Source organism: Phoxinus phoxinus (genome assembly GCF_949152265.1).
Source record: "Phoxinus phoxinus genome assembly, chromosome: 25".
In the NCBI taxonomy this organism is placed as follows: domain Eukaryota; kingdom Metazoa; phylum Chordata; class Actinopteri; order Cypriniformes; family Leuciscidae; genus Phoxinus; species Phoxinus phoxinus.
The window spans coordinates 17,102,840-17,121,579 of NC_136900.1; the positions used below are offsets into that span (position 1 = coordinate 17,102,840).

Here is an 18,740-nt window from a genome sequence, read left to right on the forward strand (position 1 = left end):
TCAGGAGAATGGCAGGAAAACAGCAGCACCCGATGGGCAAAGCCAGGAAGGATTCCTTTCTGGAAAAACAAAGCTATTTTGGATGAGGTATTGTGGCAAATATTTTGTCAGGAGCAAACTTTCTTTGCTTTCTAATAACATCTCTACAAAGGAAATCTCGCCTCGTACGCCTCGTAGCTTGACAAGTTTATGAGGGGTTGTAAATTGGGTCAACGTTTTTTAAATTCACCCTCAATGTCAAAATCATCAGCATAAACACATGTATTACTAGAGTTTCACTGGAAGCTTGTTTGACGGAAACTGCCAAAAGAAATCAAGAACCCACAAAACTGTGGCTGAATTCCTTTCATTCACATGCATGTAGTCATTCAGCAAGAACAAGAAAGACATTGGAAGCGCGTACATGTATTGTTCAAGGCCTCTCAACGCAATTATTCATAAGGATCACAACCCCTAAGAAATTCCCTTTTAAAGAAAAAAAATGAATCTACATAGATATACAGTAGGCCTATATGCTGATTCTACACAATGCCGATCATTTGTGTCCCTCATGTAAACAACAACAACACTGTTGTTAAAAAAGAAAGAAATTAATGCTTTTATTCAGCAAAGGACACTGACAAAGACATTTATAATATTACAAAATATATATATTTCAAATAGATGTTCTTTTTGAGCTTTCTATTCATGAAGTAATAATAAAAAAACTACATTAAGCAGGACAATTATTTTTAGAATTTATTAGAATGATTTGCACAATGTAATTATAAACATTAAAAAAACTTATTTTGTCTGATGTAGTGTTTAAAATCCTAAACATCCTGTTTTTCTAATAAAATGAAGAGAGTTTTTCTCTGGCAGGCTGTAGTAACTAAGACTGACAAGTGCGTCAGGAGAATCTAAAACATTTACATCCAGCCATTTTGAACCTATTCATTTTGGGCAAACAATTAGAGTACAATGTCCTTCCCGAAGATAGCTGCCAAATTCATGCTTCTGTGAAGCCCACGGCTATTCAAAGGCTCATGGCGTTCCTTGCCTTAGGCGAGGGCTTTCATCTTGGTTGTGGGACTAATTGACGGGGGATCTTCAAATGCGTCGCTAATGTTCTGAGCATCTGTGAGAGAGAGGCAATGTAAATCTGCTCCCTCTCTTTCACCGTCCTTTAAGGTGTGGGGAAAAAAGGTCCATCATCCGTTATTAGTTTAGTGATGTACGAAACTCACACAGAAGTCACTTTCAAACCAAGCTTCTGAGCTATCAGAGACGTCCATTTGATGTCTGCATTTACATCTGCAATATGTCTCTAAGACGTTTCCTGAGAGATGTTAAATAGACACTTCCGCAGAAGTAGCAGTGCTTCGCCTTCTGAGAATATAGTTCCCAGTATGTATACTGTTAGAAGATGGCTGTGTCTCATGTGACCTTGTTATTTGTACACGCTGTGACTATACAAATCACAACATGTAAATAGGATGTTGGCGTTATTTTGTCATTTATTGGGAGCTGTATGCTAGCTGGAGCTGTTTACCTCCAGTCTTTGTGCTAAGCTAGGCTAGCGGTGGGTGCGTCAGACAGAGTTACGGCACGCACGGAGATGAGAAGGGTGTGTATGGACTTAACTCTGGGGGAGACCGTGTAAACTACAAATCGTTTATCGTTATTTTTTTCATTTTTTTACTTGCACTTTGAGACCTGTTTTCATGTATTGTCAAATTATGACAATACATTAAAACATGATAAGAAATAGGCTACCAGTTTGAAATATAAAGAAGCTAAAGACACTGGAAGGTGGTTCTTTTAAAAATAAGGTGGATTGAATAACTGGATATTGTCTGTGACAATTCGCTGAACTACGGTAAGTATGACTAAAAAAGAGAAAGGGATAAAAGGGTGGTGCGATGTGGGACATTTAGGGGTCACAATAATGAGTGATGCTGTCAGTCCAACATCCTGGTCCCTCAAAAGGCCGCCTAACAGTTCTTTCCTCTTTAAAATTTGCTATTTAGATCTCACATAAAACTGTAGCACTAAATAACAAGGAAAAAAGGTCGGAATTCAGGGGAAGAGATAAAAGATGAACACTACTGGCTGCTGGACAGAGGTGTGCTGACAGAGAACAACAAACTTTTGAATCCCTGGTGGTCACGAGTAAGAGGAAAATTTCACATCTGCGAGGCTGGATACTTTCCTCTGCTATTGACTTTGGAAAATTAGCACACTTTGGAAGCTTTGCTGAGGAGGAGTGGAATTTCAACCACTGACTTTCCCATGGTAATCTTTTTTGAGACCTCGGTCAAAGGTCAGCAGTCATGCTTCTGGTGTGTAATTTCATAAGCATTGGCGATTTTTGTTGTATTCCGGTTTCATTATTGTTAATGTCAGTGAACTGTTTTTTAAGGGGATACTTTTTTTTAAAGTCAATACTTTATAACACTAGGCATTAGGAATGTAAAAAGCAAATAGGTATGCGACAATGTGACTCTATTATTACCAACTGTGTTATTAGGCCAGGCATTGGCCTCTGGGGCCAATAAGAACTGTTGTTGTTTTTTTGTGACAAATCCACGTAACAAGAGACATGGGTGGAATATATTCTCGCTGGCACCGTGAGCACAAGCTCCAGTTTCAGTTTTGGGAAATTATCAACACACCTTATGCTGTAAAATTATACCGTGATGATGGACGGCAGCCCTCGTCTGCTTTGTAGACCCCACAATTATTATTGTTCGCGAGCTGGAGAACTTCAAAAGAGATGCCTGAGTGACGTCACCTCACGGTTCCACAATATTATTACAGAGAGAGAGAGAGAGAGAGAGAGAGAGAGAGAGAGAGAGAGAGAGAGAGAGAGAGCGCTATTATCCCTGACCTCGGACGATGAACAGAGTAGTTGTAGCAAAAGGAGCCTGAGAAAGTATTTTACATTGGTAAGTTGCGAAAATTCTTTTATTATTTAATAAATGTGCATGTTAGCAGATCTTTTGAATGCTGAATTTAACTAATAGGCTACAATAAACGCCTGCTTCGATTATGACTTCAAATATTTGTAGCCTAAATGTGTAGCTAATATCTTTAAGTTTGACTATTGTGAACTAAGTTTAAGTAAAGGTAACTACTTTTTATTTCTCTTAATGTATAGCTAGTTGTATATTTTTGACTTTTGTTTATGCAATCGTCTATTAAGCAGCAATTATGCAGTTCTTGTACAACTGTATGACGATCAGTTATGGCGAGCAAGTCAAATTGTTTTTTTAAATAAATCAGACTTTAAAAGTAGCCTACTAAAAGATAAATGCGTTAGGTTTGTTTGATGAACTCATTTCTGATCTTTACACACATCTTGGCTTGTCTTAAAATGTAAGGTCCATGTTGGAAATCTGTGGGACACAGGAGAACATCGTGAATATGTGGATTTTACGCCATCTGCTGGTTTTTCTTATGCACCTGATCCTCGGAAGCTTTGCACAGCGATACTCCAATGGCTATTATTATCAGGACATTGTTAATGGAAATGGAAATGGCAATGCAAATAAGGAGAGTAAGTTGATTTGTTTATGAGTTGCTCTTGATATTTTCACGTGTTTTCAAGTGTGCAAAATAACAAACCAGCCATGTTCCAAAATTGCAATAAAGATTTTGTATAATTTCAAATTGCAGAACAAACATTTGGTGAATTCAGTGGAACTTATTTTACTTTCAATATAGGCCGGTTTATGCGATAGATAGATAGATAGATAGATAGATAGATAGATAGATAGATAGATAGATAGATAGATAGATAGATAGATAGATATAGACATAATCATTTAATGTTTTTTTTGTTTTTTTTTTAGTATACTACCACAAGATCCGTCTTCACGTTGAATCTCCTGAGTCTTTTGTGTCAGCTGTTCAGGGCAGTAATGTTACGCTGCCCTGTCATTACCGCTACGAGCCCGCGCTCAGTGCGCCACGCAGGACGCGGGTCAAGTGGTTCTGGCTGCCCGTAAACGGCGGAGGGCAGGAACGTGACGTCATGGTGGCCATCGGCACACGTCATCGGAGCTACGGAGACTTCAAAGGGCGCGTGCGGCTCCGCCGGAGCATCCCAGGCGATGCGTCCCTCGTCATCAACCCGATACAGTCCGACGATACCGGCCGTTACCGGTGTGAAATTATTGATGGTCTCGAGGACGAGAGCGTGACTGTGCAGCTTAAGTTTCGAGGTGCGTCATGAGCTCAGTCCGCGTTACCTAAACAAATCATTTTATTTTATTATTTTGTAAGATATTATTCTTTATTAATTATACAGTAGCCTACCGTTTCTTCAGTTGTGCTCTTGTGCTCCACAGGTGTGGTGTTCCCCTATTTCTCCGCTAGGGGGCGCTATCTGATGAACTTTCACGAGGCTAAGGAGGCATGCGAGAAGCAAGATGCACACCTGGCTACCTTTGAGCAGCTCTTCGCTGCTTGGCAGGAGGGTTTGGACTGGTGTAACGCTGGGTGGCTTGTTGATGGGACGGCACAATATCCTGTCTCAGTGCCACGAGAGGCTTGTGGCGGCACTGACCTGGCACCTGGTGTACGGAGCTATGGCGTTCGAGACAAAAGTCTGGACCGGTTTGATGCCTTCTGCTTCACCTCGTCCATTAGAGGTAATAATGTTTGTAGTTATATTTACACTGACAAGTAGGCCCATAACTTTATATAACATTGCATAACTTCATCCAGTCTTGTCTTAGGCTACACGTGTTTCCATGGAATCTTTAATGATAAATGTTTCAAATTTCCCATAGCTGTCCTTTCAACAGGTGTTTTATATTTTAAATCAGACAAAGATGAATAATAATAGTAAATTCCCCACAGTATATTGTAATTGTGGCTGCATAGCTCATTTTGAAAAATGTCCTATTTTATAACTATAAGTTCAGGTTGACATGTTGGGTCAACCTACCAACAGATTATTCATAAAATGGCCTTCTTCCCCATTTTAATCAGTCATGCATATATTTTAAAGCTGTGTGCCTTGATATGCCAGTTATATTTGGCTTCTGGGATCAATTATTGGCATTCAATTCTGAGGTGAGGTCATATTTGTGTAAGTCACCAGACACCAAATATGATGTGACAAGTTACCTTCTGTCTTTCTTCAACTTCAGGAGAGGTCTACTTCTTGCAACATCCTATCCAACTAAATTTCACTGAAGCGGTGGAGGCCTGTCAGAACGATGGAGGTCACATTGCTAAAGTTGGCCAGTTATACGCAGCCTGGAGGTTTGTGGGATTTGACCAGTGTGATGCGGGATGGTTGGCTGACGGTAGTGTACGTTACCCAATCGTCCAACCCAGGGTGAACTGTGGTACATCAGAACCAGGTGTGCGCAGCTTTGGCTTCCCTCCAAAGCATTTAAAACATGGCGTGTATTGCTACAAAGTCCGCTGGTAAACTGTACAATTAATTTCAAATGTATAAACACTTCTGTGAAAACCACAATGAACAGTTTAGTACTTCTTTTTCTACACTACTGATATTCAAATCATAACGTGTTTAGTATTGTGTCTTGATTTGATTTGAAATGTCCTTGAATTCCCCTAAAATATTATACTGTGTGACAAAGCTACATTCCCAGTGCTGATTTGGATATTTACACTTGAAAACTAAAAAAAAAAAAAGGTTAAAACTAACTCAATTTGTGTGGTTATACATTTCATATAGGTCTGCTATGTTTTCTTTAGGGTTAAAGCCTGAAGTTTGTGGTGGGTCTTTAAAAAAATGCTTTTATGATTTGATTTCTTGAATTATGTAGCATTTTACTGCAAAAAAATAATAAAAAATCTCAGTTAGTCTGTGCCATCTGCTGGTATCACATTTGTATGCATGACTTTTTACTATCATATATGACGTCGTCATCCGAAAAGCCAAATGTCTTGCCAATAAATAGTTTTTCCCAACAAGAATTCTGTATGTGTTTACTTACAGCCGTTTCAAATGTCCGGACCTCCCTATAAATCACGTAGACAGGCAGACAAGGCCTGTTTGTGTTTTGGAATAAATCATCCTTGTCCAACCGTCCTCTGTATGACATTTGGGTAGTTTCTTATCCTGACCAACAGGGGGCGCGCTAAAATGAGTCAGCGGGATCGCGCAATGAACTAAAACAAACAACAACTCTCTGAGTTAGAGCAAACCGCCGACATCATTCACAACGGTGTCACTGTTTAACAAATATGGGACAGGGTATGATTATCCCACCCTATATTTCCATAGGATTTCAGGATACTTTGGCGTCAAAGTTGTGCCTTATTTACACCTGCTTCCCAAACATGGATGGAGGGCGGGGGAGGCACATGAAAAGCCAGCAGTGTTCCTCAGTCTTGCTTTTTCACTTTGCTAACTGCACATAAAGATGCACAGTGTTAGGTAAGAGAGGTGTATTCATCAGCTTTTTGGATTTTCTTTTCCCTTGAGAAAATTTCATGGGCACAGTGTTGTTTGCTATATAATTGAGGTCTTGTGTGTTGAGTAATGTTGGGTATGTCCACATGAACTGTTTTGACCTGTGTCTCATCAATACTTTTATATTAAAGAAAGAAAACCACTGTCAGAAAAAAATTGCACAAAATCTGTCTCTGTGATGGTAGGTAGGCAGGCTAAGGCGACCCTTTAAAAATGTTCTAATATGTAGCCTACCATTTAGGTACTAATACACTTTTGATACCTACTAATGGTATCACTTTTGGTACTAATATGCACTCTTTAGGTACACAGGTGTACAGGGTACCACCCCAGTGACAGCTTTTGTACCATTTGGTACACCCAGTGACAGAGTGTACCATAAATAGGCCTATCACAATATATATCATAACAGACTTTTGTCAAATGATAAATCAAAAGATAAACAATGTTCAAAATGAAGACAAAAAATATCTGGACTCTTTCTTTTCTACCCACCATTTGTTTAAAAGTAATTATAAAAATGGCTTTGAGGTGAATTTGTTATTTATTACAGGTGCCACTTGATTTTATATTTTCTAAAACAATGCAATTTAGACATTTTCAAATGTAGAGCCTTCAAATGGTTGGTGCCACTGTTTACATAATTCAGGGTTTCCACTGCTCGAAAAGATAACAAAATGTCAACAACAAAAAAATAGTCCTGAAAATATAATAAATAAATTATACATTTGTATTTATTTTGGCCATGTTTTTTCAGTATTCAAAGAATAGTAATCATGAATGATTGGAAACGTCATGGAAAAGTTATGGAAATGCTTTGTTCATGGTGTGGGAACCCCTTTATATAGTAAAAATTAAGACATTAGGAAAAAATACCTATGATAATTTGGGGTAAAATGACAGTTTCAACAACTTAAATGTTAGTGAGTTTTTTTTTTCTTCCCAGTTTAGTATGCAGAAAAATATACTATAAGTTATAGGTAGGTTTATTTCCCAAAAAAGTATGAACACAGTGTGGTTTGAGCATCTTGATCAGCCGGACAACAGCAACATTGGCTCAACCAATGACAGGAATTTAGGGTGGGATTATCTGTTTGGCTGACCAATGACAGACGGATGGAATATTTGTAAAACTGTTTGAAAACAGCCATTATTTTTGCTACTTGGTTTTTATGTTCCAATGGTTGGTTTTAACCAGTCTCCGGTATTAAAAGAAAAACACCTTTATTCACACTCGTTTAGTCTGTTTATTTCAGGGGTACAAGGACAGATGTGAGCTCAGCATAGAGATGACAGTGACAGAGTGCAAAATGAGAGATGGATATTGCTGGGAATAGAGAGCAATTCCAGTGTCTTCACTCACTGTATTGGAAACGATTGACTCTGTCAATCAAATGTTGTGGGGCACACTTTGTGTTGGATTGATATACTTTGTTTGATCATTAACTTTCTTAATGTTTTTAGGCCATTTCAAAATTCTTGTCTTGTTTTCTGATGCTTTATGCTCATTTGAATATGGATGCTTGTCTTTAGAGACATACATAAGGTTGTTTGATATCTACTAAATTTCATTTAAATTAGAGCTCAAGTCTGTTATTAAGGCCAAGACAAATCATGTGAACTTGTGAGTTAATAAATTAAGTAAAAGGTAATGCATTGCACAACACGGAATAAGTGCCACAAGCAGTCATTCACTTCCTGTGACAGAAAGGTCACAAATATAATTTTTATCATTACAGCTAATGTAGGCAGGATATTATATCTTTCTAGTCTGAGTTAACATTTGCAAGCTGACCTAGAATCAGACCTATAAGCCGGGGAATTTATCTTTCACAGTTTCACTGAGATACAACTAGATATTTAAACATGTATACTACAACAAACAACAAAACAAATAAAAAAGACACATCTGAATTGAAGAATTTGAAATACTAATGCACTTAAATGTAATTGTTTCCAGCTGTGGTCATGAAAACCTTTTGTCTTGTTCTGAACTTTATTATCCATGGGTACACAGGCAATGTTACCTTTGTGCATCCTAATACACAGATGTTTTTGAGCTTTGTCCCAATTACCACACTGTCTACCTTAAATAGTATGGCAGATAATGTTTTTTTTGCATCTCAAATCATAGTATGTTGAAAATAGTATGCCAAAGGTGCCCGGACGGTACACTATTTCTGGCAGATTTCTGAAGTGCATCTGTGCTTTATTTTGGGCTAATATTGCTCACAACCCTTGTGTCCTCTTTTTAAATAACTAAAGCAAGGAATGCAAGGCCAATCCTGCCACATGTAAATGCATGAACCTAAACGTTAAGCTATGGTTATTGTGTAGTTTCATCCTAATGCTTGCATTCAAATGCAAACATTATGCAACAATACTAAACAATAAAAAATATCTCAATACTGTTATTGTGTTTCTAGATATTAAAAAAAAATGCATTTTCCAATCACTGGCGAAGTACATACTTTAAGTACGTAACAGGAGTATGCAAATTGGGATGCAGCAATGGACAGTTCCATTTGGAATTGCATATTGCTATACTACTTTTATGCAAATTTTATTGATGCTTCTCATATGTAAAGTAATAGGTCATGTGACGATTCAATGTCTACTATTTCACTTACTTTTTAAAGAAAAATTGTAGGCAGTATATAGTATACTGTGCCATATTCAGAAAGTAGTAAGCTAGTATTTAATTCTGAACATAGCCACAAATCACAAATAATGGGAAAATGCTCACACAAGTAAGCATTAGTGTCACCTTGTGGCCTGGAGGAAAATGCGCTAATGGTAAAGTAAATTCCTGTTTTATAAATGGCACTCTGTGCAATTAAATCTATTCTTTATAGATTAGATTATCTCTTGTGACCTAGCATTTATGGGTTAGGGTAAAAAGTGGGAGAAATACAATCTTAAAATGCCAAATAAATTGAAATGAACACAGATGTATTTTTTTTTCTTCTCCCCAAAACAGAGCTATGAGTAGAACTTGTGAACCAATCAGCCAGACAGGCTAAATCAAGTTTGTCACTACATAAGGTTATTCCCTTGTCATTGAGATTTTCTTTTGAGTAAATAAGGCTTCTGTACAGATGATAACAGTCCTCTGGATGTTTTAAAGTGTGTTTTTGTCCTGTTTATAGGACCTTCCTCCACGTCCGACTATTGACTGCCTTGGGACGTGTCTTGAGGGATCTTTTCCGTAGCCTGTTGTTTGTTTTGCCTGTTGAAGTAGGTAATAACATGGACACAAAAATGTTGTTGACTTTTGAGTTGGAACTTTACTCCACAAAACATAACATATTATCCTTAACTTTTTCCTCAAGCGTGTGTGGCATATACTAACCTCCTATGCATTCCACTTGAGGCTCCTCCCACTGACCATCAGGTAAGCAGTGTACTACAGAAAGGTGACGCTGTGTGAATCCGCTGTCACACTGGTATCGAATGATGGAGTTAGCAGGGTAGCGATCTTTCCTGTTGCCTAACATCCTGGCATTTTTCACTTCAGGAGGTGACGAACATGTGACTACAGTAAAAAGAGTAAAACAATATAGCAAAAAACTTTTCCCTTCCTATTAAAACAAGGAAAAGTAGTAGTTCCTTTGCAATAAACATAACAAAATGACTATAATGTCATTAAATAGCTATTGTGATGTAGCTATTTAATGAGCTCACTGACTTGGTGCTGAAGTTAATGTCTATCACCTCTTCTTACCAGGCCCACTCTTGCAGGTAAAAGGAAGTTGATAGTTGCAAGGTACATCATTCCACTGGCCATCCTCATGCCTTATCATTACAACACAGTCTTCTCCTGTGCTGTAGTAATTATCTGGCTGGTTGGGTCTCCAGTTTACATATTCCTGCAGAGAAAGTAGCACTAGTTGAAACAATGACATACTGCAGATGCTTCAGATCATAGATGTCACTCAATTCTGGAAAAAAAGCTCAGAGAAAGTTAGTTTTACCAATGGACTTCCATCTGTCCAGAGAAACTGATTTTGTTCATCCCTGTCATTTAGTCCAATCCATTGATAGTCGTGAGATTGAGCTAGGGGGTTTAGAAATGTATAAGTGCTTTCAAAAAGCAGGTACTTATTTTTTTTTAGAAGAAATCAAATTCAACTCACTTCTTACAAACTCTTGTTCTTGTTGGGAGGATATGCTAACCAGGTGAGAGTTTAGCTCTCGACAGTGCTGCTCAGCACTGGTCCAGGTCTCACGCTCATCAAAATGGATGTAACAGCTGCCCATAAACTCCATCCACCCCTTGGCACATCCCTGTATCACTGATAACACAAAAGAAGCAATGAATTCCATATAGTTTTTATTATGTATTCTTTAAGGGGTGGCTAGTTACGCCAAACTGACAGGCTGCTCTCCAACTCACAAGGGTCCCTGTGCAGTTTATATCTGGGTACTTCACTAGGCACAATGTGTTCCTTTAAAATATCCTAGTAAGTCATCATCATAAACATACATTATAGGATTTATAATTTAATGTAAGATGTGTAGGAAGTAGGAAGTAAAAAGACCGCAAGACAAAGGAAATAGAGATGGATGGTTAAAACTATCCTTCAGTCACAACAGATGCAGTACATAACATGATGGTATGTTTGTGGTCAGTTATTTTTAATATGCTCTGACTTTTAACTTACGTGTTGAGCAGTTTTCCCCAGTAAATCCTGGATGACACAGACATACTGCAATGCCATCTTGTAGAGAGCATAAACCTTGACCACAGGGGTTTGGATCACAGGGGTTAGCAGAAGCTGCCAAAGATAGATATATTCACCTTAATTTCCAAATGTTAATATGAATGTTGTTGTACACTAGTTGAATAACAACAAAATGATATTTTTGTTCAGTTATTACCATCAGTAACAGATGGCTCTTCCATAGCTTTTGACGTTGGTTGTGAAGCTGAAGGTGAAGTGGTGAATACAGTGGTGGGTGGTGTGGTGTTCAGAGGTGACTGATCAGACACATCAAACACCTGTGTGGTGACATTAAGTTGCTCATTTCTTTCTGGTAGGAGATCATCTGCTTCATTGGGATTCCAGTAATCTTCATTTAAAGTTCTATTAGAAAGAGATATGGAGATCTCCTCAACATATTGTGCTTGACTACTGCCCTCTCCACTGATCTCCACTGATCCACGACCCTGTTCTGGTCCAATGGTAGAACTAAATGTCAACTCAATTACCTCATTGTCTATTAGAATGACAATCTCTCCATCTTGTTTCTGAATGTGGCCAGACACCTCACCTGAGGGATGACTGAAATAACTTGAGGTTTCAGAGGCAGAGCCAGATCCAAATCCAGAGGCAGAACCAGACCCAAAGCCAGAAGCAGAGCCAGATCCAAATCCAAATCCAGAGGAAGAACCAGACCCAAAGCCAGAAGCAGAGCCAGATCCAAATCCAACTCCAGAGGAAGAACCAGACCCAAAGCCAGAAGCAGAGCCAGATCCAAATCCGGAGGCAGAACCAGATTCAAAGCCAGAGGCAGAGCCAGATCCAAAGTCAATGGCAGAGCCAGAACCACTAACATCAGTCAAGTCAAATGGGTTAATACCAGACAATTCCTGTTCTCCAGCCGGTCTTGCAGTCAGATCAATAATTTCTGTGTCTATAAATGACACACCTGACCCACTCGATTCCACACCACTGAAGAATCCACTTGTTCCTGAACCACTAATTCCACTGCTGAGTCCCGATGGAAGGCCACTAGCTTGGAAGAGACCAGACTCCTCTCCAGATTCTTGGTCCCCTGGTTCTATTTCTGAAGCAATAATAGCACCACTACCACTGCCACTACCTTCTTTAGCCTCCCAAGCACTGCCTGAGGCAGAAGTTTGCCATATCCGTGTATCTGCACCTCCTTGGAACCTCACAAGGTGACCTGATCCCTCACCACTTTGGCCAGAACCTGATATGCTCCCACTGGGTATGCCACTCCCTGACATGTATCCGGAACTGGAATCAGGATCGCCTGATGCTGAGCCTGATCCAGATCCAGACAGGTCCACAATCAAGGGAGGGACAATTGGACGAACTGTAACACATATTACTGAAAGTAAGCATGCCTAAATATGACAATAATGCAGCATAAATTATAAGTAGGAAGTGGAGAAATCAAATATATTTGATACCAGGTCTCAGCAGTTCTGGTATGTCTGTCCTGTTAAGATCCTTCTCCATACTTGTAGCATTCAACATATCCTCATCAAGGAGTATAGACAGATTTGCTGAAAAATAAATAAGAATCTCCAAGATAAACACCCAGTCGTTTCTTTCAATGGAAACTCGTACATGCAGGCTTAAAAACTGTTATACCTTTGAAGCAGTATGCATCATATCTGGAGTATGGGTTTGGGAAGCCTGTTTGGTTTGGTTCAGCATAAATAGTGTGGACTCCGGTCTTGTTTTCACCACAACCGAAGCCTGGGTTGCGGACAGGATAGCGGACACTGCGATCAGCCAGCCAGCCAGGACTGCACTTGTGGAAACCCTGATTCCATGCTGCATATAGTTCTCCAGTTGAGGCTAGAGTAGAACCCAGTTTTCTGCAATGGGCAGCAGCTTCGTAGTAGGTGAAGCCTGCTAGTGAACTCACGTGGAAGATCTCCCCTAAGGGATAAAGACCAAACAGCAAGATTATAGATGATTAAATATACAATATATGTCAATTGTATTGTCATGAATAAACTTGTACTCACCCTTTATTTGGTCCATGTAACAGTACACATCGTAACGCTCATGTGCAGGCCTAACATTGTAGGAGCGCACACCAGGGGTGTCCTCCTGATCTCCAGAGCACTTCTTTCGAGGATGTACAATTGGATACCTAAACACAACGTAGAATTCTATATATGGTGTCTGTCAACATGCTAGTATGTGAGCCAAGATTCTAGTTAATTCAGCAGAAACAAATGGATCAGGCATATAGGGCAGTACTTTGTGGAAAAATATGTTTACCTGACAGTTTGGTCCTGTAGCCAACCTGCACTGCATTGATGAAGGCCAGCTTCATAAGCAGCTTGAAGGAGCTCAGGGGTGGCTATGACTGCTCCCAGCTTCTGACAAGCCACTTGTGCTTCCTCAAAGGTGTAAGCATAGCGCTTCGAGTCAGCACGATAGTGGAATGTAACTCCCTTCGTTTCTAGGGTGATGAAAGATTTGGCCATATTTGATATTTGGGAACCATTTAATGAGTTGCAAAACTCTGCTATTATTGTACTCATGGTATTAGAATATGCTTTGGAAATCAGTCGAGGCACCTGTCATTTTGTGCATGCAAATTATTGTTTTGGCTCAATAATGTCATGTTATGTCGGTATAAGGTCCTTCAGTGGTGTGTGTGATGCATTGGCATTTACTGTGCTAACGTTATGTGGTTATCTCACACATTGGATCCAGTTTAGTTTACTTACCAGCAGTGACATTGTCCTTGACAATCTCATATCCCAGATAAGGCAGAGCTGTGGCCACTTTGACGACATACTCCTCAACCTCAGTTATGTTGTAAGGTAGGGGTAGGGGACTTTCTATGCTTGTGGTGTTAAGAGGCTCATCTGTAACCAGTTGTCCACGGACCTCCCCTTCTGTGGTCACGTCTTCAGTATAGTCTGATGGGCTTGAGGTGACTGTAGCCACACTGAACATGGAATCGGTGGTAGTGTATATTTCAGGAAATGGTGAGGTCTTTGTTAAAACTTTATCTGCGTCTTCTGAAAAATAATTGACAATGCTTGTGAGAATTGACACTCTTTTGAGTCATATCAGGACTTGGATCTGCTTGGATGCTCTATATTCGCCTATTATTTGCAACTGCATGGAAAAATAGGTACAAGCTTTGCAATAAAACAATGGTGAGTTAATAGTATTTGTTTCATTTTTGAGTTTCTATTCCTTGTAAATTATTTTAAATAATATAGCAAACAAAAACAAGCTAAAATATGAAATACATTCTTTGTTCTTACCTTCATAACAGATTGCATCATAGCGGGAGTCTGGGTATGGATAACCAGTCTGATTTGGAAACAGGTAAACCGTTCGCACTCCCAAAAGCCCCCCTCCACACTGGGGTCGAGCTATGTTAATGGGGTACCGCACACTCCTGTCTGCTAGCCAGCCAGCATTGCACACATCGATGCCAGTCTTCCATGCCAGGTACAATTGCCCCGTAGTGGCTAATTGGGCTCCCAACTTTGCACACTGATCTTCAGCCTCTACAAAGGTGAACTTCTCCACAGACATCGAGTAGAAAACCTTGCCTGGATGACGAGGAGAATCCATGAAGTACAACATAGCAAAAACGCACCAACTAGACACATTTCATTTTGGAAACACTGCCTGAGGTACCTGACATTTTTTCTGCAAAACAGTACACATCATAGGTCTCATTGATGTCTCGGACTCCATATGTTCGTACCCCTGGAAATGTTTCTTTGTCTCCATAGCAAGGTTTCCTTGGCTCATGAATAGGATACCTATGGAAAATTAATGAGATTTTTCTATAGTTCCTTTGTATTGATTGTGTATTGACTGCTTGTGTTTTTTATTTATATAGTTATTTGAAATTGACCTTTTCACATTACCTCACAGTTTGATCTGAAAGCCACCCGGCATCACATTGATGGTACCCATCATCATAGGCAGCTTGCAACTGTGCGGGAGTTGCAATTACAGCAGTGTTCTGGATGCAGGCTGCTTTTGCCATCTCAAATGTCAATGTATATCGGGTAGAAATTGCTCGGTAGTGAAACACAATACCTGTAAAAATTTGACCCATTTATTTAATTCTCACTTTCTGTTATATATAAATTTGATAAATGTCCTTTATTTTGCCTTAAAAGTTTAAAAGTGCATTACCTTGAACTTGCATTCCCACTGAATCATAGTTATCTTCAATCCCCTGCATGACCTCACACCGGTAGGTGCCAGAGTCACTGGAGCGGAGTTCTGAGATCTCAATGGTAGCATCAGTTGGCACCATGGGGTAGTTTACCATATGAACCCGATCCAAGTAGTCGGTCTGAACCTGCACCAAGCCACCAGTGGCAACCAGAATAAGAGATATTCTGCCCTTGTAGATGTAGCTCCACTTAATACGGTGGGACAGTGGGGTGATGGTTGGGGCACCAGGGTCTTGGACAGTGCTGTCCTGAAAGTAGCAGGGTATGACCATGCTCCCGCCAAGTAGGGGGTGCAGTTGCTGTTCCACAGGGATGCTCACACTGAGGGTGCTGTCCTGATCTGTACAACATAACTTTTTGAAATTCTCATTCACTTAAAGGAAATAAAACTTAGCCATCCAAAATGCACCAAATGTTCACCTACCAGCCATGTCTCCGAAAAATATCATTCCATAAATGGCATGGATGCATGCATACAGCAGAAGCCAAGTCAAAGACATGATTCACCTTAATAAATACAGAAAAAGATTAGTTGTTTTTCATTCATTCATACGGCAGGCACCATGTACATCTGGCTAATATTCAACAGTGATGCATTGAACTAAAGCCTCAACAGCCAGAACAAGATACACTGTCAGGAAAAAAATTATCAAAACTTGTATAGTACTTTTAGGGGTACAACAGCTTTCCACTAGGACAGTACCCTTAAAGGCACAACTTTGTTTCTTATAACCCTAGAAGGTGCACATTAGTATTATGTACCCTGGCTTAAGGTACTATAAACCCTTTGGGGGTAAATAAGGTACACAGATGTTTCTTTAAAGATACTGTCCCAGAGACAAGATGTTGTACACCTAAAGGTACAAGTTTTGCTCATTTTTTTCTGAGCATGTATCCAGGGCACAGTGAACTGAGCAAATCACTCAAGTCATTTCAAAGGGAGTTTCTCTGTTTCCGAGTCTTTACACGGCCTGACTGAGCTACTGTACTCCGGGTGGAAATTTGGAATAGATTGGAAACATGACGTCATTAATTCACTCTTCCATTTACCAGTAAATGTTCACACACACTCTTTCTCCCTCTGTCTCCCTCTGTCTCTCTCTAAAGAAGAATAGTTCACTGTTTGTGCAACAGGAAGTGTTCTGAACTTGGTAAGTTGAATTTTAATCAATGGCTACTGTCAAATCTGCCTGTGGGAAAAAAAAACTATTTTCTTTTTCTAAATGATATATATAAATGACACAGTTCAATTTGATAATGAGCACAGTGTATCATTTACCACTTTGCCTACATTTTTCCCTCTTGGCTGTTGCTCAGGTTTTCTGAATCAAGCTGTTTTAAATGCACTGAGTGACTGTTGGAGACCTCCATCCTGGCACGGCCCTGAAGCAGCTTTTTATCTCCCACCTCTAATGCCTTACTTCTGTTTTACTGGACCAGAACTAAGAACAAAAGACCACTTCCTATACAAGTAAATGAGACCTCGAATATGCTTTCACTGGTTTATATAGCACTGAGAGACAAAAATCTGTAGTCGGTATAGCTTGGTCGTTTTTATATGTTAATCTATTTATTCTATTTTCAATAGAGTCTGCACTGAAAATATGTTTTTCACACCACATACGCGAACACGCACACACAAATAGGTTGTGTGAGGTGAGAAGCGCTACATTCAACATCTTCTTGATAGACGGAAATATGTTAACTCAGCTGTCTGAGGTGAGTCATGGAGGATCTCCTCTGTCATGAAGACAAGTTTACATTCTATTCCAGAGGAATAAATAACGTCCCATAGTGATCGAATGATGACTTTTCTCTTTTACAACCAAAATGGACGGTTTCAAGTCAGGATGTATAAAAACAACCGCATTTTATTAATATGAATACTTTTAATTACAAATTACTTCTTTATAAGTATATCTGCTTACTGGCTAGCTCCAACTCTTAAAAAAATCAACTTTGTCCGGCCTTCTTTAAAATGACCAGTCACATGTGCCTTTCAAATGCCACTTCACGTCTACAGTTATATTCTGGTCTTGTCAAGCTGAGGTGGAGAGAGGATTTCCACAGTATCTCCATTCAGCCAGTGTGGTATGTTCTCTTCCCATCAGGCACAGGCCAATAAGCAGAGTTTTGTTCCTGCTGTGGTCTGTGCTCATGGACCTAGGTCTGCGTTAAAGCCAATATAAACACTCTGCTGTATTCCACAGGAGGCCCTAAATCACCAAACCCCCAAGAGAGCCACAGAACCAGAACACTGTCCGCATTCAACACACAGGTAAGCAAGCCACTGTAATACGGTACAGTGAAAGTATGTCATGTTCATACATGAACATACTACATACAGTATAAGCTGTCAGCATGCGTTTGGTCATAGTCACAACTATAATGCACACTGGCAATCAATTTAGAAAGGTAGCTTCACCTACGACACACCTTGCCCAGCCTTATTAGGAGAATTTTACAACTTTAATTTTAAAACCGCAACAACCATGTTGCCTTGAAATTGTATTAAAAAAAAAAGATACAAAAGCCATTTGCACCCAAAAAACCAAACCTCAATGTAATTACTTTACGAAATTAATGAAAAAGTAGATGCTGGTTAGATATTAATATCTATAAAGAAAATGTAATAGATATAGCCATTTCAGTTGAATTTGAGTATTGAATTTTATCATTCTAATCCTTTAAATTTTTTAATTAATAAAATAATGGAATTTAAGAAGTAATCAATAAAACTGTAACTTAATAACCTTAATAGACAAATAAATAAATAATAATTTTGCTGTGCATACATATATCAAATAATGCATTTACTGTATAAACTCAAACTTCAAGCTATATCAATATTAACAACTATAAATAATGTTTTTAAACTTACCAAACTAGTATTGTCCCTTCTTGCTTGTCTTAGTTGTTCTTTGCGGTGTCTTGCATTAATCTGTTGGGAAATTTCGAAATTCCGGTGTTTTTGGACTGCTTGCCTTCCCTGTGTGAGTCAGGAGCAGAAAGGGCTCTAATTCAAATTGGGCACAAGTTTAGCAAAGTGAGTGGGAGAGAGAGACAGAAAAGGATAGAGGGAGGCAGAAAAGTGGGAGTGGGGACTATTGAGTGCCCCTGAGTGGCATGTTGAATTTTCAAATCACAACTTTAGGGGAGACTGCGGTTGATAGGCTAGAGGATTTGATTGGCACAGGATTCAGTTCTGGGCCATAATGTTTTCACAAAAATGTAATGCTTATCCTCTTTACCCACAATCCTTGATTTAAAAAAATAAAAGTTCATAATCTCTCAAAGATAGGATATAACAGTTATATATATAACAAAATTTAGGAAATAATTATTGACATTGATTGTGTCTGTTTTTTTATTATTTTC

At 39.2% G+C, this 18,740-nt stretch overlaps 2 protein-coding genes and 2 long non-coding RNA genes across 6 annotated transcripts; 3 read left to right on the forward strand and 1 right to left on the reverse strand.

Moving 5' to 3' along the window:
* The first annotated feature begins 2,567 nt into the window (after positions 1 to 2,567).
* On the forward strand, positions 2,568 to 5,931 carry hapln3 (hyaluronan and proteoglycan link protein 3). Its single transcript, XM_079604262.1, has 5 exons — positions 2,568 to 2,927; positions 3,363 to 3,538; positions 3,834 to 4,205; positions 4,332 to 4,634; positions 5,139 to 5,931. Exons 2-5 carry the CDS (start codon positions 3,367 to 3,369, stop codon positions 5,423 to 5,425), a joined length of 1,134 nt encoding a protein of 377 aa, XP_079460388.1. The 5' UTR covers positions 2,568 to 2,927; positions 3,363 to 3,366; the 3' UTR covers positions 5,426 to 5,931.
* A 136-nt stretch (positions 5,932 to 6,067) lies between these two features.
* LOC306994184 lies at positions 6,068 to 12,720 on the forward strand. Its single transcript, XR_013796626.1, has 4 exons — positions 6,068 to 6,400; positions 9,586 to 9,673; positions 9,769 to 9,830; positions 11,478 to 12,720. It is a non-coding gene; the product is annotated as an uncharacterized lncRNA (long non-coding RNA).
* acanb (aggrecan b) lies at positions 7,666 to 18,414 on the reverse strand. 3 transcript variants are annotated; one of them, XM_079604576.1, is made up of 19 exons: positions 18,244 to 18,352; positions 15,787 to 15,869; positions 15,319 to 15,702; positions 15,045 to 15,219; positions 14,809 to 14,936; positions 14,427 to 14,720; positions 13,878 to 14,174; positions 13,423 to 13,606; positions 13,164 to 13,291; positions 12,781 to 13,074; positions 12,597 to 12,692; positions 11,711 to 12,499; positions 11,318 to 11,611; positions 11,101 to 11,214; positions 10,573 to 10,731; positions 10,411 to 10,493; positions 10,161 to 10,305; positions 9,789 to 9,971; positions 7,666 to 9,665 (listed from the first exon to the last, which is right to left on the reverse strand). In XM_079604576.1, exons 2-19 carry the CDS (start codon positions 15,860 to 15,862, stop codon positions 9,580 to 9,582), a joined length of 3,909 nt encoding a protein of 1,302 aa, XP_079460702.1. In that variant the 5' UTR covers positions 15,863 to 15,869; positions 18,244 to 18,352; the 3' UTR covers positions 7,666 to 9,579. The 3 variants fall into 3 exon arrangements, with proteins under 3 accessions (XP_079460702.1, XP_079460701.1, XP_079460703.1); XM_079604575.1 differs by having other exon boundaries at positions 11,318 to 12,499; positions 18,244 to 18,414; XM_079604577.1 differs by lacking the exon at positions 7,666 to 9,665 and having other exon boundaries at positions 9,887 to 9,971; positions 10,125 to 10,305; positions 11,318 to 12,499.
* On the forward strand, positions 16,952 to 17,609 carry LOC306994185. The gene is made up of 3 exons (XR_013796627.1): positions 16,952 to 17,081; positions 17,386 to 17,453; positions 17,573 to 17,609. It is a non-coding gene; the product is annotated as an uncharacterized lncRNA (long non-coding RNA).
* Positions 18,415 to 18,740: the final 326 nt, after the last annotated feature.